The sequence below is a fragment of the Oryza glaberrima genome, chromosome 6, assembly GCF_000147395.1.
Source record: "Oryza glaberrima chromosome 6, OglaRS2, whole genome shotgun sequence".
Taxonomy (NCBI): Eukaryota; Viridiplantae; Streptophyta; class Magnoliopsida; order Poales; family Poaceae; genus Oryza; species Oryza glaberrima.
In genome coordinates, this window is record NC_068331.1 from 12500003 (window position 1) to 12524974 (window position 24972).

At 47.2% G+C, this 24972-nt stretch overlaps 2 protein-coding genes across 2 annotated transcripts; both read right to left on the reverse strand.

Moving 5' to 3' along the window:
• Positions 1 to 204: 204 nt before the first annotated feature.
• Positions 205 to 8871, reverse strand: LOC127776914 (uncharacterized). The gene is made up of 5 exons (XM_052303478.1): positions 8583 to 8871; positions 8027 to 8151; positions 7763 to 7960; positions 1603 to 1659; positions 205 to 285 (listed from the first exon to the last, which is right to left on the reverse strand). The coding sequence occupies exons 1-5, from the start codon at positions 8869 to 8871 to the stop codon at positions 205 to 207; spliced, it is 750 nt and encodes a 249-aa protein (XP_052159438.1).
• Positions 8872 to 14619: 5748 nt separating this feature from the next.
• On the reverse strand, positions 14620 to 16027 carry LOC127777679 (transcription factor PHYTOCHROME INTERACTING FACTOR-LIKE 13-like). Its single transcript, XM_052304289.1, has 2 exons — positions 15208 to 16027; positions 14620 to 15062 (listed from the first exon to the last, which is right to left on the reverse strand). Exons 1-2 carry the CDS (start codon positions 15820 to 15822, stop codon positions 14793 to 14795), a joined length of 885 nt encoding a protein of 294 aa, XP_052160249.1. The 5' UTR covers positions 15823 to 16027; the 3' UTR covers positions 14620 to 14792.
• Positions 16028 to 24972: the final 8945 nt, after the last annotated feature.

The window sequence follows — 24972 nt, forward strand, 5'->3', positions numbered from 1 at the left end:
TCAAGTAGTCTTGTACTCACGATTACATTGCTGAAATATCAAGTGCGCATACAAAGATTGTCTAGCGCGAATTATTACATCATAGGCCCGCAGGCAGTCTTAGAACATAGGACCAAATGGTCCGGAATACATCCAAAAGCAGAAAATAGATAAGCAGCGGAGACAAGGCAGCGGCGACACCATTGCCACAGGCAACGACCGTAACTAAGACCTACTAAGCGCCGCCATCTTCCGCATCCTCCTGAAGATAAGCATAGGGATCCTCTTCGACTTCATTGCTATCCACTGATTAAATTTTGCAATAGCAAGAGTGAGTACTAACCGTACTCAGCAAGCCACCATAACAACAATGCATATGATAGTGGTAGTCAAAGTATGGCCATTGGTTTATTTGCATAAAGCTAGTTTAACAATTCTTTTCACAAGCCTATTATCTAGCATAGACTAGTCCAGTTTTAATTCCAGTATTTATTACACAGCAACGGTTCTGTTCACCATCCATTGTCTTCCCAAAGATGGCTTCCCGTTACTAGCCGTAATGGTTTTCTGGGGTTTACTCCTTCTCGCCTCTCGAGAAGTTGATCCGCCAGTACAAAATCATCATGCATATCCCATCCCAATCAATTTAAGAATTTAGAGTCTAGCCAAGTGTAATACATGTCCCGGTGCTCATTATCCGTGAGCACGGCTATTCGAATAGATTTGGTTTACTCACACTGCAGTGGATGTACACTTTACCCGTACTCCGCGACTTGCCCAACACATGAGCCTACGTCCCAACGAATGAGACTTCCCACGGCAAAGCCTTTCAATAACCTCACATTGGCAGTACCCGCTCCATGAACTTACATCCTCATGCACTCTAGGCGTCATAAGTTTCTAGCAGTGAGAGGAGTTTTGGCGCTCCCAGGAAGGGAAGACTCACACATGCATTAAGTTTTAGTTAAGTTAAGTTTACACATGGCAGTCCTACCGATGGCGACACCACTGTAAGCAGTCACCCCTCGCGGTCCCATCAATAGTTGCCCCACCGTAGGCCCTGCCCCACACACATCAAGAATAACCACTATGCAGGGATACTGCCTCCGCTCGGCTATGTACTCCGGTAGGTCTATACCCATACGAGAAGTACGGTTGTACGAGGGTCATTTCATGCTTAACTTTATGGCTCGGTCCTTAATTGACCAGGGACGGCACTAGCCTTTTCCGGACACCACCCAAGTACCCCAGCCGCCCCAGTCGAAAACAGTGTTTAATTTTGTTTCTCCTTTCACAATTCATGTCATCCTTGTCATGGCAATGTGGCGCTCATGTCTCCACATGCCGCATCTCAACTACTTTCCCTAAGGTAGTTGCCTAAGCATGTAGCACTTGATAAATATGAGAATGCATGATTCTAATTAGCAGGACTAAGCATTTGTCAATATTGACTAAGTACACATGATAACAGGGTTTACAAGGGTCATACAGATAATCAATATCAAGGCATGGCATATATAACAAGTAGGGCATTCATATTCGTATATATAGCATGCAATTTTATTTAAATCAACATAATTTTCGCAATAGGTTCAACATGCTCAAAGATTAGTGATGACTTGCCTTGATCGCAGTCTTGTTGTCCCTGCTCCTCAATCGACTCAACAATTCCCTCGGAATCTAAATTTACGTGCGAAAGATCGGATTTGAATTCAATTAGAATTCAAATAAATTCACCAAAATTCAAACAGTACAAAACATATTGAGAAAATGGTATCATCAGATAGACCTTGATTTTAGATGAATTTAGGTTCAAGTTTCATTCAATTCCGAGTTAAAATGAGTGAGTTATGAGGGTTTAAAGATTCAAACTTGAACTAATTCGGAAAATTGTGAAAAGCTACTGTTCCTAATGATTTATTTTTTTTGTCCGAAACATTATCCAACACCCACAGTGGCTGACCTGTGGGCCATCCTCCTATTTCATTTCTGGTTTTTTTATTTTTTTTAAAGGAAATCCTGCTGTGTCATTGACAGGTGGGTCCGGCCCCCTGTTGACTGAGGTCAAGCCGGACCTTTAACCTCCGGTGGGACCCGCATGTCATTGAGACATTTACTTAAAGCCCAATTTAATTAGATTTCTAAGCATCTGAGCCTACATGTCACAGGTTCACAATAATATCATTAGTTCGAGGATTACTGTACACTAATGAAGTGGGGTCCACATGTCATAATCTCTCCCTCTCTCGTTCTTTTCTTTCTCCCCGTCGTCTTCTTCCTTCCGCTCGTGACGGAGCAGAGGAGCGGCGTGCGACGATGCGACGGCCCGAGCCAGAACGGCTCGGCGCACGGTGGGGCAAGCGGTGGCGCATCACCGGAGACCCGCCGGCAGCGGCGGCGAAGCGCGGCGATCGTCCGGCGTGCGGCGCGACGGCGGTCGACGGCACCAAGATCCCAAAATCGGCGGCGGCACAATGAGGACCAATGTGAGCGCAAGCAACGACGATTCAACCATCTAGGGTCCACATGGAGCATATAGAAGCAAAAATCTAGCCTAGGTTGTATTGGAACGAGGTCCCTCCACGATGAGCTCGGCCATGGCGCGGTGGCGGCCGAAGTCAGCACGGTTACGGCGGCGCACACCCCAAATCGAGAGGGCCGCTGGCTTCTAGGTGTCCAGGCAATACTACAGGCGCGAGGGCTTACCACGAAGTGGCGGAATGGCGGAGTTCGACGGCACGCGGCGTGGTGCAGCCGAAACAGGGGCAGACGACGGTCAGCGACGGTTGCAGGTGTTCGACGCTCGTCCTCCCTCGCGTAGCGGCTCCCGGCTCCCTCCAACAGCAGCAACAGCAACGCGAGCACCTCCTCAACACACCCTGCCACCCACACCAGCCGAGAGGCCCTGCGGCGGTGGCGCGGACCCCGCCCACCAGGTGTTCGACACCCGGCGACGCGTTTTCTTTCCTCTGAGATGGAGCAAGAGCTTTGGGGAACAGAGAAACAGATGAGGGGTTGATCTTGGATAAAGTCGAGCTAAAGGCGAGCTTATAACAGCGAGAGGAAGGGCGATTTCTTAATGGATAAGGATAATCAATGACTCGGCTTTGGTTCGATCTCACCCAGGTTTCGGTTCAATGTGCAGGTGCAGCATGATTGCCTACGTGGTAGTATGCAGGAGAGGTATCGCTAGCTGGACAAAGGGGCACCGCATTAGCTAGCGGTCTCAACCGGGGGCGACAAGAGGCGACGTGACGGCGACAAGAGCGATGGCGACGGATAGAGATAACGGCTTGGATAGGGGCGCAGGGCTATGCCCTAGGGTGACGCGGGGTCGTCGTGGCGGCTGTTATCACTCCATCCCGAGGGCGACGTGCGAGGGGATGGGATGACGCGGGCACCCGTGGCGGCGCAGCTTTGACGCGGGCTTTTGGCGGCTCGGTCAGCTATGGGCCCACGCGGCGTGGCGCGGCGCGGTGCGGCGCACAGGTCGGGACAGTGGGCGCGCGGCAAGGCAGCAGTTGGAGGGGGCGGCGTCGAGCGTTCAGACGGGTTAGGCACAGATCGAACACCTGGCGCGCAATGAACAGTAGCAACCCGAGAAACATCACAATTAGGGTTTTCTAATGAAAATTTTTATGGAATTTTTGTTTAGCCCACTACCCCTATTTCCATTATAGATCTACCCACATCATATACTTCTAATTTCATGATTTATTGAACCCAAGAATTAAGGATTAATATTATTACCCTTGATCTATATTCCTTAATTCTCAACTTTATAGATTCTAACCTTTGTTTTTCTATAACCTCATATTTGATTTATTACACCCTATGTCAATAACTAATATTCTATTTGTATTATGTTTTTCTTATTTCGCCATATTCTGGATTTTATTATTTGACTTCCATCTCAACTTACTTATCTTATATTATTTAATTTAAACAATATATTTGCAATAGAGAAACGAATAACACCAGCATGATGCAAAAGTTTTAAAAAGTTCAAAATTTTAGTGATTTTTATTATTGAGGATTTTTAGGATGTTACACTACTACTCGAAGGTTGTTCGAGGTTGTCGATTGATGTGCCCACGTAGACGACGCGCTGAGACGCAAAAACGACAAACCAAAGGCGGGAGGAGAGAAGAAGCCAGCCAAGGACGCATCCGAATCAAGCAAGAAGAAAAGCGGCAAGAGTGGGAAGAGGAAAGCTCAAGCAGAAGTCCTTGCATCTGAATACGAGTGCCCGCCCAAACACCCAGACCCACAGGGCAGTGATACAAAGAGAATATGGTGCCCCATACACAAGTCAGACAGACATTCTCTGGAGGAGTGCCTCATCTTCAAAAAATCGTTGGAAAGGCAGCTGGCTTTGGAGAAGGGCAAGCGAGTACGTGTAGTCGAGAAGGCAACTGAGACAACTACTCAGGACTCGGACTCCGCGTACCCAGATTCCGATCTTCATGTCTCGCACATCTTCGGAGGTTCCACAGCATACTCTTCAAAGCAAGAATACAAAAAAGTGGAGCGTAAGGTATGTTCGACATGGCAGGGGGCTGCACCCAAGATGAAGTGGGCTGAATAGAAGATCGAGTTCTCAGATGAAAACCACCCCAAGGCTGCTGTTATACCAGGATGATATCCGATCGTGGTCGAACCCACTATTCGGAATATTAAAGTAGCGCGAGTCCTCGTCGATGGTGGCAGCTCCATCAATCTTCTCTTCGCCAGCACTTTGGACGCAATGGGAATTCCACGAAGCGAGTTGACACCTACCGATCAACCCTTCTATGGAATCACCCCTCAATCTTCATCCAAGCCATTGGGCAAGATTACGCTTCCGGTGACTTTCGGCCAAGCAAGCAACTTCCGAACGGAGTAGATAACATTTGATGTAGCTGAGTTCGACACAGCATACAACGCCATCATTGGAAGAACGGCACTCACGAAGTTCATGGCCGCATCTCACTACGCGTATCAGGTACTCAAGATGCCCGGGCCGAAGGGAACAATCACTATCCAAGGGAACGCAAAGCTGGCGGTCCAATGCGACAAGCGGAGCCTCGACATGGTCGAGCACACTCCCAGCCCACCTGCCACAGCCGAGCCAACCAAGGAAGTGATCAAAACAACTAAGACGCCGAAACCAGACGGCGCAATCAAAATCGTCCCACTCTCCAGTGCCAACCCCGACAAGACGGTCAAGATCGGGGCATCACTGAACGAGAAATAGGAACTCACGCTCATCACCTTCCTCCGTGACAATGCGGACGTATTCGCTTGGCAGCCGTCCGACATGCCGGGGGTCCCCAGGGAGGTGATTGAGCACAAACTTATGGTGCGACCCGATGCCAAGCCATTAAAGCAAAAACTGCGGAGATTTGCACCAGATCGAAAACAGGCCATACGAGAAGAGCTCGATAAACTTCTTAAGGCTGGTTTCATCAGAGAGGTACTCCATCCAGAGTGGCTAGCCAACCCAGTCATGGTGTGGAAGGCCAACGGGAAGTGGAGGATGTGTGTCGACTTCACCGACCTCAACAAGGCGTGCCCCAAGGATCACTTCCCTCTTCCTCGAATAGACCAACTGGTGGACTCAACAGCTGGTTGTGAACTGTTAAGCTTCCTTGATGCTACTCCGGCTACCACCAAATTAGCATGGCAAAAGAGGACGAGGAGAAGACAGCATTCATCACACCGTTTGGTGTATTCTGCTACGTCAAAATGCCGTTTGGACTCATAACCGCAGGGAACACTTTCCAGCGCACGGTCCAAGGGGCACTTAGTGATCAGTTGGGTAACAATGTTGAGGCCTACGTCGATGACATCGTTGTCAAAACCAAGACAGGCGACTAATTGATTGACGATCTACGGGAAACCTTCGACAACCTCAAACGATATTGCCTCATGCTCAATCCTGAGAAGTGCACGTTTGGGGTACCGTCAGGCAAACTGCTCGGATTCCTCGTCTCTGGCAGAGGAATAGAAACAAATCCCGAGAAGATCAAGGCAATCGAGAACATGAAGTCGCCCACAAGGCTCAAGGACGTATAGAAGCTAACCGGATGCATGGCGGCGCTAAGTAGGTTCGTCGCTAGGATGGGAGAACGAGGGCAGCCTTTCTTCGCACTGCTAAAAAAGCAAGACAAATTTGTATGGACACAGGAAGCCGAAGAGGCGTTCATCGCACTCAAGCGCTACTTGTCAAATCCCCCTATACTTGTTGCTCCCCAACCTAATGAAGAATTGTTCCTCTATATTGCCGCTACGCCCTACTCTGTGAGTACTGTCATTGTTGTGAAAGAGAAAAGGTGCAGAGACCAGTCTATTACATCAGCGAAGCTCTACACGACACAAAGACAAGGTACCCACAGATCCAAAAACTGCTCTACGCAGTAATCATGATGTCAAGAAAGCTACGCCACTACTTCCAAGCCCACAAGGTAACAGTTGTCTCCGCCTTCCCTCTTGGCGAGGTCGTGAGAAACAAAGACGTTGTCAGCCGCATTGCGAAATGGGTAATCGAGCTAAGCCAGTTTGACGTCCACTTTGTACCATGAACAGCCATCAATTCCCAGGTTCTCGCCGATTTCGTAGCCGATTGGACTATGCCTGAAAACAGGTCAGGCAGCCAAACGAAACACGGACAATGGCGTTCGATGGCGCGCTCAACAGCCAAGGAGCATGTGCAGGGTTCATCTTGACATCACCTTCGGGAGATCAGTTCAACCATGCAATTCACCTCAACGTCAGGGCGACCAACAACACAGCCGAGTACGAAGGACTACTCGCTGGGATGAGAGCTGCAGCTGCACTTGGAGTCAAGCGACTGATCATGAAAGGGGACTCCGAACTAGTCGCAAACCAGGTGCACAAAGACTACAAATGCTCTAGCCCTGAGCTGTCCAAGTATCTCGCAGAAGTCAGGAAGCTGGAAAAAAGATTTGATGGGATCGAGGTCCGACACGTATATCGCAAGGACAACATCGAGCCGGACGATCTAGCACGGTGTGCGTCCAGACAAGAACCACTCGAACCCGGCACCTTTCTGGACATCCTGACTAAACCATCAGTGAAAGAGGCAAACGACGAAGATAGCCCAGTAACCCCCGACATTAGCCCGGGGGCTACAGAGGCAGAACGCGTCGTTGCCGACATCGTGACCACGGACGACTGGCGCACCCCACTCATTAAATTCATAAACAGCGACGAGTTGCCCGAAGACGACGCAGAAGCCGAGAAAATAACCCGTCAAGCAAAAATCTACTGCATGATCGGCAACGATTTATACAAGAAGGCGCCGAACGGGGTACTTCTAAAATGCTTCTCGTCCGACGACGGCAAGCACCTCCTCCTCGACATACTCGAAGGGGTCTGCGGGTCACATGCCGCCAGTTGTACATTGGTCGGAAAAGCCTTTCGACAAGGATATTTCTGGCCAACCGCCCTCAAAGACGATTGCGACATGGTACAACGGTGTGAAGCTTGTCAATTTCACAGCAAACACATGTTCTTTGTATGATTAAAATTAGGAATTGAGCTCCGAAAAATCCGAGAAAATTCCACAGAGTATAATTAACCATGGATAATTTAACAAAAATTAAATCCATCCATGCTTTATATTTAGGAAATTTTATTTCCCACATTTAATTTCACTTGTAAATTAATGAATATAAATTCTAATAATAATTTATTAAATAATTTATAAATCCTAAAACGAAAATCAGGATGTGACAGCGACATTCTCCGACTACGTGAATCAATGACCAGGGAAGCTTACCGATGGAGTGGGCGTCTTCCGGCGGTTGCCGAGCACGGAGGAAAATTTCCTCCCCGTCTTCGGAACCTTGCCACCGCTGGTCGTTGCAGCAGCAGTGGCAACAGCCGCATCGGACGCCTCCCGGGCAACGTCGTCCTTCAACAAAGCTGCCGTTTGATGGTCCACGAGCGGCCCGATGACGTCAGTCAAGGGCAGAGCCTGCGCAACATGAAGTCACGATGCGGTATAAGTATTGAAAGGGAAAGGACCGTCGACTACACTCACGTTGATCGCGGCTTCACGCTCAGCCGCCTCCCTCTCGCAAAGAGGGGTGGGGACATTGCTCGCCGTCGTGGGACCGCTAATCATCACCTGGGCAACACGGTGTTCCACGGTTGCGCCGCTCAGACCTGCAGATCGAGAACCAAGTTTTGACAAGTCAGGAGGAATGCGCATAAAAGGAGAGGAACCCAAAATACAAGAAAAATACCCCGAGAAGAAATCCGGCTCGCGTCCTCCGGCCCAGAGTAGTCAAAGGCTGGATGGGCTCCAGCCTGGAGCGGCTAGATCCGTCTACCAATGAAGTCGACAGCGACTTCATACCCCGATAACCCCCGTACTCGGAGGTCAACAATGATATCGATGAAAGATTGGAGGGATGAGATCAAGGCGGGTTTGGCGGTCCAAGATGAAATCTTGTCTGGTTGCTCCTCAGGAACAATGAAGACTGGATCCGAATCTTCTATCTGAAGATAGAACCACCTCCCCTGCCATTTGCTGCGAGATGAGGGGCACTGGAAGGGGATGTATCGCGACTTCAGGCCATCCCGAAGTCGGAAACCGACAAATCCGGACACCTTTTTAGGTTCCATCCAGTGCAACTCATAGTAAAAGCAGAAGAGGTCGAGAAACAGCTCTACCCCAATGTAGGCCTCATAAAGATGAGAGAAAATGCTAAGGAGGGCTATGGAGTTGGGGTTCAAATGAAGCAGAGAAAGACCATAGAAGTTCAAGACGAGAAGAAAAAACTCGAAAGGCGGGGGAAGAAAACCACAAAGAATGTAGTCCTCAATCACAATCATGCGGCCTAGGACGGGTTCAGGTTCAGTACCTCCCGTTTCCCTCTCCATGGTACCGCGACCGGGGAGAGCGCCCTCCTCTTGCAATTTATTCATGGACGCGCGGCTGGAGGTGGACTTGTCGAGATCCATTGCCGCGGGAGATCGCCGGAGAAGAAGCCGGAGCAGGCGAACCTAGGGTTTGTGTGGGAGCGGAGAAGACAAAGAACGTTTGGAAACAGGAAGTTTCTCACAAATGCCGGACTCCAAAATGTATTCCCAAAACTCCCTTAAATAGGCGCACTACCGACGGTGCAAATTCCAAGGAAAAGAGAGAGGTGGCCGCCGAAAATTTCTGGGTCCGTTGCGTGAGGCGGTTTCTTGGACTTCAATTTAAATTCACTCATAACCGTTGGACTTCACATGTTGTTGTCGAACGCTCTTTGTCTCTACGGCCCTCACACCGAGATCGACCAGTCGAGAACGACAACAATTCCGACATCAGAAGTCGCGATTGGTTAGATGAGTTCATTTAAGTTGAAGTCGGGGGCTACTGTCAGGGTTACAGATAAGGTATATCCTCTACCCTTGGATGTATGCTATACGGCAATACAGTATATCGGTGCATATACGGACATTCTCTGAACACGCTAAGGAAATCCATCACGAAGTCTGCCAATTGAAAGGTTACTACCCGTATAGGACTGGGTCGTTACTATATTGTGCAGGGTCCGGTGTCTCCGAGTCCTACTTGGAAACCGTTTGACCTGCGATATAAAAGGGACACCCTGGGGGAACTTATGGCATCGAATCTTAGAACCTACACAACGACCATAGCCTACGAAGTTGGAGACTACAGGAGCCAAGTCGACGGGTGATCTAGTCGAATCAACTCGACTACGATCTCGTCGGTACCGCCGAGTTCTACTACTCCCTTTGTAATATGTGGTTCTTTTCATATAATCCCATATCAACTGGATTAGGGCTATTACCTGCTAAGGGGCCTGAACCAGTATAATCTTTGTCTCTTGTTTCGTTGATGTCGTATTACGTAGATCCTCATACCAGTGTACCCTAGTACCCTCTATATCCAGTCTACGGGTATCCCCCGTCGACAGGCACGGTTAATGTTTCACAATAGTAGCTCGCGAACCGGTCCTTAATTGTCATGAGCACGACCTTCAAAACCATGTGCTCACAACCCACCATTGTCAAGTTTTAATTATCATAACACGATTAACCATCATGAGCTACCATTAAATATAATCATAAATAATAATGTAGTATGATTCATCCCATTAATGAGCTAATGTTTCTAAGCATGGCTAAGCAATTATATATATATAGCTTTTAGCGGAACCAAACCAATATATAAGGTTCAAGCTAATCAATTTGTTACCCAAGGTATCAAGGAATAGAGTAATCAATGCAAATTGGCCATAACAAAGGAATAGGTTCACACCACTCGGTGACATTCGAAAATAAATGCACAGTTGAAATAAATAGAGAATTTAAATATAGGATTAACATGCTCAAAGGAATTGTGTTTAGGATCTTTTTGACTTGCCTTGCAATAATCGGTCTTCAATTAGTCTTCTGAATCTCTTCCGACGCACTCACGAACCTTCGCAACGACGGAAACGACAAGCTAACACACAAAACGGACAAAAAGACTAATAAAAACCAAATAAACAGTACATATAAAGTAAACAAACATGTAGATCATGATTTTAAGTGAATTTAGCAACTTGAACCACTCGAATCCGAGTTACGATGATTTAGTTATGAATTTTCTAAAATTAATCTGATTTTAAGACTTATTTTTAGAAGGGAAAAGGGCTTCATGACATCATCGATGACGTCATCACCAGCGAGAGGCTCAGGACATCACGGTCACCGGCGATCTAGGTCACGGCGGCGAGAACGGAGGGAACCAACGCGACGAGCCCGACGCGGGGAACTCATTGAGGGCGGCACGACGACGAACGATGACGGGAGACAGCCGGCTTCGAACTCCGAAGGGCGACGAGGTACTGGTCGACGATGACAGCGGCGTTCCGGCGACGAGCAGCAGCAACGGAGGGGTGGACGGGCTTTCCTTGCTTCTACGATGCCAATGGAGGCTTCAGCCAGGACCAGCGAAGACGGCAACGGCGTTGCGGCTCGGCTGAAGATATAATAGATCGGCTTCACGGTGACGACGGTGCTCCGATGGCTTTCGGCTTCGCGGAGGTGGAGGCCGGTCTTCTTCTCCTTCTTTCGAACCCAAAGGCGGCAACGTCGACCGAATACGACGATGGACGACGACGAACAGAGCGGCTGGAGCGGCTACCGACGACGGAGAGAGAAGGCGCTTGCGGAGAGAGGCGGCTAGGGCACGGGAGCTCGAGCTAGAGGTTGGAAACGAAAGAGGAGAGCCTGGGGGTTCTATTTATAGCCACGGGAGAGAGAGAGGGCTTGGAACGCAAGGAATCGCGCAGAGAAAACCTAGGGTTTGGTGGAGAGATAAACTCAAAAACGAATCCAACCTCGCGTCGAATTCAAAGGGATAAAATATAATTCCTTAGGGGAAAAGGAAGAGGAAAATAGGAGGAATATTTTCCCTCAACTAATTCAAGAAACGGCCGAGAGGAACGGGCGAATCGGGCGGAGGAATCGGCAGCGGCACACACGGCTCGGTGGCTGCACGGGCTCTGTCCAAGCTTGAAGACGACACTGTAGCAGGGAGGCTAATTAGACTTTAACTGGGCTTCTTTTTCTCCAGCCCGATTGAAGGAGGGACAAGAAATGGACTTCAGAGGAGGAATAAAGCCAGCTGAAAGGAAGGGAGAATGGGCAGAGGACTAAAGGTGAACTTTTCCAGTTTCAGCCCGAAAAGGAAAAGGGGATTTTATTTACTTTTCCAATTAAATTAATCACTGAAATGATCCTTGAATTGTTAAAAATACTTTCAGTGCTCAAATAATTTCAAGAAAAATCCTGAAAATACTTAGACACTCAAAGTACTCAACAAGATTATAATCAGACCATTCAATAATTAATTTAATATGTGGATAATTACTGAAATGTTCTTTGTATGATTAAAAATAGAAATTGAGCTCCGAAAAATCCGAGAAAATTTCAGATAGTAGAATTAACCATGGAGAATTTAATAAAAATTAAATCCAGCCATGCTTTATATTTAAGAAATTTGATTTCCCACATTTAACTTCACTAGTAAATTAATGAACATTTAATATAAATTATAATAATATTTTATTAAATAATTTATAAATCCTGAAACAAAAATCAGGATGTGACACGAGGTCACCCTCAAGCTTGCCTCCCTTGCCGCGCCTTTCTAGCTCACCGCCCTCGTCAGTCTTCTCATCGGCTGGGCATGGCGCCCGCGCTGGCCTGGGCTATTGCTGTCGTCGGGGACAGTAAACAGCCGCCGCCGGTCACCCCTACTCTACCTCCACCGCATGTCGCCAAGGAGACCTTCTGCGTCCGTGCCATGGCCTTCTCCATTAGGTATCAGTCGTCATATCTCAGTATCAGACTTGGTACCCACAAGTATTAGGCATGGTACCTAGGTACCAAAGTTTGTGATACCTAGGTACCAGTCGGTACTAAGGTACCGTGTACCTAGGTACCAAAGTCTATAATACATAGGTACCAGCCGGTACCAAGGTATCAGGTACCACGTGCTAGTCGATACCCAGACGGTACCAAAGGTACCACCAGATGGTACCCAAGGTACCATGTGCCAGGGAAACTCACCTGAAAGCTCACGGAAAGAAAAGGGAGGACCACATAAAATATCCCGTTCTAACGGGACCCCGTTCGGTAGTCTCCCTCTAAATATTATAAAAGAATTGACAACATTTATCCCATATGCATAACCTACTTAAAAAATCATGTCAAAATTAACTCATAAATGGAGATATAAAAAGATAAATCCGATATATGAATAGTATTGTAACTTTAATTGGGCCCCTAATTTAGTTTTTGGCGGTCGTTAGGACATGGACAGCTATTATCCTTAAGAAATGACACTCTAAGCAGTAGAAGTGTTTTAAACTCTCCAAGATATCCTTCAAGAGTTTAAACATCATCCAAATTGTTTTTTAAAAATTACAAAAATATGACAACATTAATCTCATATACATAAACTACTCCAAAAAAAATCATGTCAAAACCAAACTTACACATTGAATTATTAAAAAAAATCCAACATTTGAATACTATTGGTGCTATTAACATTTGAATTTATCTTTTTTTTGTTTCCCAATATTTAGATTGAATTTGAATATAATTTTTTTGGTGGAGTGGTAGATGCTACTATACTCTACACTGCTAGATTTTTTTTTTGAATTTTTCACAACCATTTTTGTTGAATTTAAGTAAAAAAAGTTAGAGTCCTCGTGATTAGAATCCTTTCTCCTCGAAGCATTTTTTTCCCTTTCCCCTAGTATGTTTAAGTAGGCTATTTAAAAAATGCAATTCAAGTTACTTTCTTTTCCTTCTCATTTACTAGTGCTGCAATTACATTCGGAGGGAGTAATACCTTTTCTACGTATTAAATTCTACTAGTCTTTTAGTTTATTATTAATGATTTATTATTAAATTCTACGTTTCAATACCTCACTGTCAGAGCCTGAGCTCCAATAGCCAAGAGTGGAAGAACCCTTTCAGTGGATTCGGCAAAGAAGCAGGTGTACGAATACAAGCTCGTGCTTGGGTGACATGAAGAGAGCTATGTGCCACAGGTTTGGTCCGCTCGGAAACGTAATACCCTACTTTCCTCTCCCAATCTCTTTTAGCAACTCTTACAAGGTGTGTGAAGCTACTTCTCTAGCTAGGACTACTAGGGTTCAATCTTCGGTCCTTTTCCTCTGTAGTCTTGGTCCTCTTCTTATAGCCGATTTTACTCGGGGTTACCACAATGGCTGCCACTTACAAATGTAATCCGTATGAGAGAACTAGGTATGAAGAGTCTTCTCATATGTTGACAGATAGGGCCCATGGAGGTCCCTAGCTAGGGAGTTTCTTGGTGGAGCTAGCGTTGTACGCAGCAGGGTAGCCCGATCGCCTCCTCCTTGCGTCGGTGCATGGCTTAGAGTAGGTTACTAGGATGCTGGTGATGCCTAGTGGGCCTACTTGCTAGCTGTACTGAGGTGGACACATCGGTTATGGTGGGCCCGGCTAAGTGATATGATAGTTAACCATGTCGCCTGACAGTCCACGTCCCTAGCATTTAGGGGTGATGATGGCATGTTCCAAGGTGGGGATGTGTCGTCTTGTCGTACATCACTCCCCGTATACAACCGACGGATTTGTATCCTTGCATTAAATGCGAGATTGGCTATGGAACATGAGGGAATGAAGGCGTAGGTTGAATCACGATTATGTCGTGTGCTTACGCCCCAAGCTCATGGCACAACCAGTTCGACCAAGGGACTAAGCTTTTGGTTCCATTTGTAACAAGCAGGATGCAGCACCATGTGACCTCTTCCGGAGATCTTTAGCGCCCCGAGCAGCCAGAGATGGGGACTCGGATTCCCATTTCTCCAGCACTTATCTATCTGAGAACCGACATAGTCCCTCCATCCCGTAATATAAAACACCCACATATTTTAAGATTTAACTTTTAAAACATTTGGTAACCATTAGCATAATATAAATTTTATTTTATTTGCTGAAAATAATATTATTGATTTGATATTTTAATTTACTTTTATTACTACAAATTTTATGGTATATGAGAAATTATAAGCCAAATATTTGCCTTATATTTAGGGATAGAGGGACTAGTGAAGAAGAAAATGATCGATCTAGCAACGCAAAATAGCATGTATCATTAGCTAATTAGCACGACGTAATACAGTAGTTAATTACATAGCAAAGCCGGGAAATTATACATGCATGACGAACGAAATCAATGCAACATCCGGAGTTGCAAGTAAGCGTAATTTGGATTTTGGGAGATCGGAAGCTCGTCGATATATTTGCTAGCCCGACCGAGGAGGAGAAGCCTTTTGCGAGGGCGAGGACGAGGAGAGGATGATGGCGTCGAGCGCGTCCTTGACCCGGGAGATGTCCGGCGTGGCGCCGTCGGACGCCGGCCAGAACGCGTCGGTCTCCAGCACCCTGAGCTGCATCTGCATGAACTTGACGTAGCTGATGGCCCTGTCCAGCATGGTCACCATGTCCACCTTCCCGCCGCTCGGCACCAGCTCCTGCAGCGCCCTCAGCCGCTCGCTGATCCTCTCCCGCCGGCTCTGCATATGTCAAAACAAACAAACACAACCATGCGTTCAGTTCAATTCAATTCGTCGGAGAACTTGCATCTCGATCCAACTGATGAACACTGCACGATTAGGTTCATATATAGATCGTCGACATGGATGCAATGTAATGTAGTACCTTGGCAGCTGAGCTCTGTGTCTCCTTGTTGTTGGCGCGCTGCTTCTTGGAGTACTCGTGCAGCTCTGATCCCTGCAACGGCGACGGCGGCGGACGTGCCCGCTTCTGCGAACCAGAGGCGGCGGCGCTCCTCGGGGTGGTGGTGGTCACCATCACCATGCCGCTGTCGCCGGAGCCGCCGGAGCTGAAGCAGGAGGAGGGGGAGGAGGTCGCCGCCGTCGGGCCGTAGCCGATTAGGGGAGGCGCGGCGCCGTGCGCGTCCATGTCCATGTCCATCCACGACACTGCGCTGTGCTCCTCGGCGCCGTGACCGTCGAAGGTGAGCGCAGATGACGAGGACGGGGAGGTGGCTGCGGCGGCGGCGTGAACCCAGCCGTCGACGCCGTCGTACGCAACCGCAACCGCACTGCCAGCGTCGCCCGCGTGGATCAGCTCCGTGCTGCACGGGTGGTGGTGGTGGTCGTCGTAGTAGTAGTAGTACTGGCACTGACCGTACGATGGGACATAGCCGGCGCCGGCGTCGAACGGCGCCGTCCCGGCCGCCTCGGGGTCGACGACGACGCCGACGTCGTGCCATGGCATTGACATCGCCTCGTCGCCGGCCACCATAGCCATGGCGAGTAAGCACAGGTGCTACTTGCTGCTGCTGCTGCTGCTACCACTACTACTTGGTATGCTACGAAGCAATTAAGCAGAGGGATGCTGAATTAATGTGGCAACTGGCAAGACAGTGTGCGCCATGGATTATATGGGAGCTGAGCTGCGCCATGGATTCCATGGAGAGGGACACCCACATGGCCAATGGGGAAGACGACGATTAAACAAGAGCGCATGTGCTGGAGGAGATTAACATGGCTGCATTATAATAACGCAGTTGCATTAAATGTTCTTAATTGCTATGATCACCTCCTGCCTGCCTCGTGATGAGAAGCGTAGGCTTCTCCCTAGTAAACGGGATCATCTGCGATGCAAATTCTCCTATTATACAACAGAAATACTATGGAACGGTAATACCGTTTTAATTGAATAGTAAATTGTAGGATCACACAAGACCAAACAAAACTACCAAAGGAGGGTGAATGGTAGGGAAAATCAAAAACCCAAAATTCTTTTGCGGTTAGTTACGATGGCATTAGCAGTCTCGGACATGCACGAATCTCTGAACTAATTGCACGGTGAAAAAATTAATTGTCTGGGAATGAATATAGCGCCATATTTATAGCAATTCCGAGGAATATTGCGTCATATTTATAGCAATTCTGCGCTATATTCCTTCCTAGTTTACAGTCGATTTTTTCACCGTGCAATTAGTTTAGAGATTCGTGCATGTTTGAGACTGCTAATGCCATCGTAACTACTATTGCTATACTAATCTCTAATCTCTCATCATTACAGATTAAAAAACCAAGATGCCATGCACAGATGGCAGGCAAAAAGGACAAGAAAAGGAGAAGCCAGGGAAGATAGGGAGCTCACCGTCAATGTCTGGCTTTAATTACACTGCAGTTACATATAATTATAGTGAAATTACACTGTAGTTACACGTGTAATTCCTATGTAACTATAGTAGTTACACCTTACTTACACACCACTGACATATGTAATTAGTATGTAATTTTAGGACTTACATATGTAATTTTGCGACATGTAAATACACTAAAATTACATATGTAATTTAGGGACTTACAATATAAATATATGCCGACTATTTTTTGGTGAAAAATATCGCGCCATAAATATAGCTACTCCCTTAAAGATTACCCTCGAACGGAGTAAACGTCGAAGCCCTGTCGCCGCCGGTCACACCGCCTGCCTGCCGCCGGTCTGTCACACGCCGATCCGGCACCGCCGTACAACGGCACCTGACAGGAGCGTGTCGTAGGAAAAACGGCGCAAACCGCTTCCTACAAAACCACGATCTCAGTACCAGTCCCAGGACATAGCGCTGGTACCCACGGTGACAAATATGAATCATTGCAATCCTTAAAATAAATAGAGGACTTATTTACCTTAACTTAGGTTGCAACTCAAAACAGCCTGAGAATGCAACCGACGATGCGGACGAGGAAACACCAACAACAGCAGCAGCAGCGGAACCAACGGTCTAACACCCAACACCACAGGCGACGGCTGGGAACCAGGACGAAACCCTAATCTTCACTTCACTTCATCTTCACTTCAAGGCAGAGGAACTATATATATTTATATAGAGCAAAGGTGTGTACTTTCGTACTCAGCAAGTCACGGGAATTTAGGTGTTTAATGCAAGCTTGGAAGAGAGGCGAGGTTGTTTTGCAAATGTTTTGTTTGAAATCATTTTGGAATCACTAAGTGATTATTTCTTTTCAGGTTTTGGGTCGAAAAGAGACTTGCTTCTCGATTCAACTTTAAGAGATGCTTTTCAACAACTCAAATGGTAATATACCGACCTCCTGGGTCAGATCATTACTTCTCGGCTCCCAGAGCCATTTCACTTGATTAATCGGCTCCCAGAGCCTTTTTCATTTTCTCGGACTCCCAGAGTCTAGCTGCCCAGCAGCACAACAATCTGCTTCCACTCGGGAAGCCTAGTCTATGATGCCCGCAGACATCCCGAATCACACAGATTCATTTCTAACCACTCAGGTCATCCATTTGCCACATAGGCTGATTCTGGTGACGATTCCCATTCCACAACAACTTTTCACAAAGCACAGGCAAACAAATCTACGCAACGGGAAACACCTCACATCCGCCCATGACCGTGGGCACGGCTGTTCGAACAGTTAATTAACCTCTGCATAGGGGTACACTTTACCCACACAACGCGATCTTGCTCCCATCACCTAACCCGTGTTCATGATGCACGGCTGGAAAAGGGAGATTCACGACAAGGCATTTCCAAAGCTAACTCTGGGTCACCTCATGCCGCATAGAGGGTCTCCCTAACCAACATCGGGCCAACTCCGGCTTTCCCTTAGGACTCCCGGGTGCCTTCCTCTGTTTCGGACTCCCAGGATGCCTCTACCCCCACATCCCGGCTTTCTGCCTCTATTGGCATACAAGATTTCCCAAAAGTAGCTAATTACTTAGCCAGGGTGTCCCATACCACCATGTGGTTGCACTTCTTATGCTTGATGAATTTCCCACAGGAATCGGTCCTTATATGCGAATACGGGACGGCGCCACCCAGGCACAACACTTGCATCGCGATTTTTCACAAATTCATTTTGTTTTCAAACACGCCGACACCACATGTCGGGTTTTCAAGGCTTCTCAAACCCATTTCCCAAATTCTCGACAATCAACGGTGTATGTGGGATATTTTGGTATACGCACTCAGAGAGCACGGATACCACAGTACCACAAGGGTGGAGCGACAAGGAATCACGGTAGTACAGCCTACAGGAATTAGTGCAACTAATGGGTAGGTCCGTCGGTTTGGCACGCAATCCGAGGCCAAGCAAATTAAGTGTGTGATTCTAATAATGCAAGTTACAAACAAAATAATAATGATTTTCCAATTATAGGAGCAATTGTTTAAAGGGTGACTTTCCTTGCTCAAGGTCTTCACGAAGCTTCACGAATCTTCGAGAAAACCCGCGATCGACGAAAATTCGGTAACCGCAACAATACGCAAACAATCAAACTCTAAAAAAAAGACCAAGAAAAATATCCTATTTAGAATAAATAATAGTGCCATTAGATAGATCTCAATTTTACGGAACTACTGGAAGTAGAACGGGGTCAATCGGACGAGCGGTTGAGAAGATATGGATTTTCGAAGTTTATTGGATTTTCTAATCAAAGGAAAAATGATTTAATAATTTATTAAAACCTTTTTGGAAGGAAAATTGAAGGAGGGATGTGATTTAGACTTCCGCGAGTGGCTTGGGCGCGGCCCGAGAGGAGAGGCACGGCTCGGCCGTTCTAATGGGCTGGCCGGCCTAGAGAGGCGGCCCAAGGGGACGCGCGGGAGAGAGAGGGGGAAGGGTTCGGGTGGACCGGATCCATCGTGCCGGGTCCCGGGACGGGCCCACGAGTTAGCGACTCGGTGCACGGGGGAAGGGTTCATGCGGCGCGGGGCACTAGGGTTTTGCAGACGCGGCTCACGGCGCGGCACACGGGTGGACAAAGAGGTGGCGTGCCCACGCGCAGCCTTAGGGCTCTCCGTGGACCGCGCGCACGGAAGAAAGGGCGGTGGGGGCGGCTGACTGGGTGCTTGACCCGGTCGCGGCCGATGTGGCGCCGACGTGGCGCCTACGTGGCAACCACACGGTCCAGCGGGAGGAGGAAGAAAGGGGCGCCGGCATTCGACGGCGGACGGCGACGGCGTTCGGCAGAGCGGTTCATGGGGATTCAAGAGAGGGTGAGGACACCGGAGTGAAGGGAGGGACAAGAGGGAGCGAACCACTGGTCCGGATTCACCGGAGGGTGGCCGGCGGCGAGCAAAGAGGGGAAACGGCGGCGGTCGACGAGGGATCGATTAAGGGCGGCGGGAGCATCTCCGGGGCTCGGGGAATCCGTTTCCGGCGTAGGATGGGCAATGGACCTCTGAGGTAGGCCGACGACGGCGAGCTACCTCTGGGAGCGGGCGGCAATGGCGGCGAGGCCATGCCGGGCAGCGGCGGGGCGTGGGGCTTCGTCTGTGCGCGTTCGAGAGGCTAGCCGAGCTACCACGTGAGCTGGAGGTGGCGAGAGAGAGCAAGGAAGGGGAACGGAAGGCTGCCGGGTCAGGACGGGCGCTGGGTGATGGCCGGCGGCGCGGGGCGGGCTCTCCGGCCTCGGGTCGGGGAAGGGGAAGAAGGAGGGTGCCCGGAGTCCTCTTCGGCTCCTCGCGTGCACGCCGGCTTCACCAACACGCGTGATGGCGAAGGGAGGCGAGGTCGTCAGCTGCAAGGCGGCAACAATGGAGCGGCGGCCGTGGAAGAGAGATGCTGACAGAGAATGAGATGGGGAGGCTCGGCCTGGGCTTTATAGATGGAGAAGAGGCGGTTTGGGAGGGGGAACCGACATAGAGCGGTCAAAGGTGCAAGGACCGCGAGCTGGCGGTCACGAGCGCAAGTGACCAGGCGGCGACAGGGCATGGCGGTGGTGGTCAGGGGAAAAAGCAGAAAAGGGAGGGGAAAAGGGAGCTCTGCTCCTTGCCGATTTGGGCGAGCAGAGGGAGGAGGGAGAGCGCGTGAGAGAGGCGCTCTGCCTCTCGGTTTTGGAAGCACGCGGCGTGGAGCAACGGGACCGGGCGGCAGCGCGGGCACGGGCGGCGACCGGGCGACTAGCCACACACGGGAAACCGACGGGCGGCGGCAAAAATCGAATGGCGGCAGCAGGAATCGGCAAAGCGGCGATGGCGGTTTGAATCGGCGGGGCGCTGGTGGGGAGCGACGAGAGAGAGAGAGAGAGAAAATCAGGCGAAAGAGAGAGGAAGAGAAGAGAGCGAGCGCTCTCTCTCTCGAGCACGGCGCACGCGCGACGCACGTGTGAGGGGAGGAGGGGAAATGGCTGAGAGAGGAGATGGGCCGAGGGGAGGGGGATTCGGCCCATCCAAAATTAGGAGGAGGCAAAATAGACTTCTACAGAGGAATTGAATTGGAGAGAATTGGAGTTTAGGTTTGAATTCAAATTGCATATTTGAACTTAGCGAAATACGGAGGAGCCAAGGAATGGATTCAAGGTGGACTCGGTTATTTTTGGATTTGGGGGAGAGGGAGGAGTCGACGAAGGGATTCAAAATGGGGATTTGGTATTATCGGAACCGAGGGCAATATTTGGAAATGAGTCCAAAGGGAGATATTGAATTTTGGAATGTAGATTTTGGAAGGTTGAAATTTGAATAGGAGTTTTGATGAGGTTGACTTTTGATGTCGAGGATAGGGAACAAGGGGATATGAATTGAGATCCATGGCGCGACTTAGACTCGCACACAAAGAACAAAATTTTCGCATATAGGATTTTGCCGAATTAGTTTTTAACGTCCCACGAAAAGCGGAGCGTTACACGGTCGGACCAGTGAAGCCTCACCGGTCAGACCGCCCAAACACCTACGGTCAGACTGCCGCTATCCCACCGGTCAAACCGCGCGCACACCTGCGGTTAGACCGTCGGGACCCAGAAACACCGGTAGATGACAAACTCGAAGATGTAGATTGAAACTTTTTGACTTTATTGCATCAACTAGTGTTTACAAAGTGCACCAACAGCATTCCTCACCAAAATCTCGAATTAAACTCGAAACCCTAACTTTCTCTCAACTCTAGTCACTCTAAAAACGATACCGGGAGGCCTCACCCTCCCTCTCTATTTATACATGAGGTAGGCTGTGCAAACCCCACGAATCTAACACAACTTAGGACTCCATAACCCATGTAGGAAACCCTCTCTTGCAAGTAAACAACTCATCTCTTTCCTTATCTCAATCAAACTTCCCGAATTCGGACTCCCTTCCAAATTTGACTCCTCTTTCCATACGTACACAATCCCTCTTGTATACCATATGAATTTCTTCATCACCACGTGCATTGTCCTCTAGCCTTTAGTATCCCGCATGATCTCTTGATCCCTGGACATCAACTTCTCCCAAGTTGACTCCGATCTATCACCGGCAACACTCTCCTGAGGCCTCAAGCAACACTTGCACATGCAACAACCAAGAAACCATATTCCGAGCCCAAGTTCGTCCCAACTTGACTCACATTAGTATAACAATAGTATCCATATGCATAGAAACCATCTAGAAGCCAAATCCCCGAAGGAAATATCCAAATCCAACAAAACAACGCGAAACCGACATCGATCAGGATCCTGCCGGACAGACCGTCGGGCCGGTCGGTCTGACCGGCGGCACTCAGCCGGTCTGACCGCCAGGGTCAACTGAAAACTACCACTTCACAAAACCAACCGTCTTATAAAATCTCCAAATAAACATTAGCAAAGCACCAATATTTTCATCACAAAATCTAAATCAACTCCTTGATTCTACAATCTCCCCCTTGATGAAAATCATTGGCAAACAACAAATGGTTTGTGGTGTTTTGTGAAGCAAATCCAAAAAGCATCTTCAATGCATATTTTCAAAGAAAAATCTCTCACTTTTAAAAAAAAGAAATTCCTTCTAATAGACTATTCTTTTCACATATTTTTATTTTTTTTCACATTTATGTTATTTTAAATTATATTCCTACTTAACTCTAGCTTTTCTTTCTCCAATTAATGTGGGGATTTTTATTCCAAATTTTAGTTATTTATACATATTATGGCTACTTGAACTCTTATTTTTATTTTTTAATTTTTATTTTTTCAAATATCGTGTTGTGTTGTTGATTACCCTTTCTTTCAATATTTCTTATTTTTAATTTCGATTTTCTTAATTCTAAAATGTAGTCCTAATTGAAATAACACTTTTATTTTTATAATTCCGAAAATTGTTTTATTTTACTAATTTTCTTTCAATATGTCTTATTTTTATTCCCAATTTCAACTATTTCTATATCGTATGCCTACTCAAATTCTTTTTTTTATTAATATGATAATTTTTAGCCTCAACGTTAAACATGGTGAATCTTTTAGAAGATGTTTTAGTAATATAATAGATAGATGAGACAATAAGTTTTACACCTTAAGCGATTAGCACCTCGATCTTTCAATATTTGACATGGCAAGAAAATGGTTGTTCTTTTATAACTATTCCTAGAAGAACCTGGGTGGGGATACCTAGGGCTTGTTTGGTTCAGTGCCATGCCAAAATATTGGTAGTGCCAAAACATATGCATGTTTTGGCACTACCAATAATTTGGTAGAGACGAATTGTAACTACTTCAATATGTTTAGATTGATATCAATTGGGAGCCAAATTTTATATTATGGTGGAGAAACTTCTAGAATTATATCAAATTAAGCATGAGCAATTGAGCATTACCATCCATTGGCTTCAAACCAAACCATCATATTTACTATTCAAACTACCAAAAATTTGGCATGGCACATTTTGGCATCAATCCAAAGTGGCCCCTAATTTTCAATTAAGTGTTTGTTGTTAGAGAAGACAGACAGGTTACATTGTACGAACTGCTCACCTGCTCACATACTATCATCCCCTGTAATTATCATATCATAACACACAGCCTAAATCTCAAAATATAACATTCAAAATAGATTTTAAAACATTGTAAGTAGTCCTTGAGTTTGAAATTTTCATAATGATTTTATATCACATTTTCTATTAAGTTCAAAATTAATTTATCTTACTATTTAAAATTTCAAACTTGAGATATTGAATGTAGGTACATGGTAGAAACAAAATTAGGACTGTCTATCTAGCATTTGATAGAAAACCTCCCCTTGGGTCATATGAAATTTAAACTATCAGATTGTTTTAAAAATGGAGCAAATCCCCTAAACCCTGACTCCCTCCTTTTCTTCTTCCCTTGCCACGGCTGCACAACGCTAGCTCGACCCCAACACCCCCTCTACTCCCACAACCCCACCACGCTTCTGCCTAGCTAGAAAGCGTCAACGCCGCGGTAAGTCCCTCTCACCCTTCCCCTCCCCATCTCCCAAATCCCTCCTCCTCAAGCTAGCGGTGGTGAGGTGCCCCCAACCCTGCCAACTTCTATGTCTCCGGCAACTCCCGATGTCAAATCTGCCTCCACCGATCGCCACCCCCTAACCACAAGCTCGTTTCTCCCCTACCTCCTATAAGTGATCATATCCCCCTAAGTAGGTTTTTATTGATTAATGATAAAACGGTTAAGGACTAATGATTATATTGAAATGTTTGCCATAATTAGTCCCAAATTGCGTAGTGTGATGCGTGGAGACACTACAGACATAATGCGACGCAACGAGAAGACTCGGAGCTTATTTTAAGTTTCTTTCTTACTTTTTGATCTTCAGTATAGGAAAGTTGTACTATTCAGGGTGTTCTAGGATATTTGATAATATGCCATCCTTAGCATATGAGTGGCATACAATTCGCCATCCTGATCCGCATTTCAATGACCCATATGGTCCCATGTGTAAGTGAGAGAGGCAATTGCACCCTCCGTAAGGATGGCAAACTATAGAAAAATATGGTTCCAAATGATTGTCCATGTCTAACCAAGTGCTCAAAGTCCAAATCTCAATCTGTATCAGAGACACCATACACAACACTTTCATAGGTTATTGGTGCAGCCTCGTTTGAGTGGGTGGGAGGTTCTAACCACTTGGGTTTGAGGTTCTGACCCATATGTTCATCCCGTGTGCTAAGTGTTGGCCGGAGGTTTTGGGACCCAGGGATTGAAAGTTCTAGCAATTGAATCTATGAGTAACGATTGATGTAAGCATGTGGGTATTTAACCCATCCATCCCCTCTAGAGCCTTTGCCATTCCACTTTTATTTTTATTTTTTTGTCTTCTAGCTTCTCCCAGGATTCCAAGACCTCTTCCACCTAGTTCCTTAGCTCCCATAAAAGTTTGAGGGTAGAACAGGATTTGCACTTGTGAGAGAGTTAGGAAGACCTTAAACACTTGAGAATCAATGTTGGGTTGCTGCTAGGAGCTTATTACTTTTGGAGTGTGACCTGATCCTAAGTAGTTAGGCATTGCCCGCGAACTTTCGGAAGCTGAAGCTGTGGATTGTCCAAGATAAGTTTGTGAGGGCAACCACCCCCCCCTCCCCCTCCCCCCTCCTCCCCAAAACAAACAGGCTAATTTTTCATCTACATTGTAAGAAGTTATAGTTATAGAATCAAAAAAAAAAATGAAACAAAAGCAAGAATCTAGTTTTCCTAGCTTCTCTAGATTCTC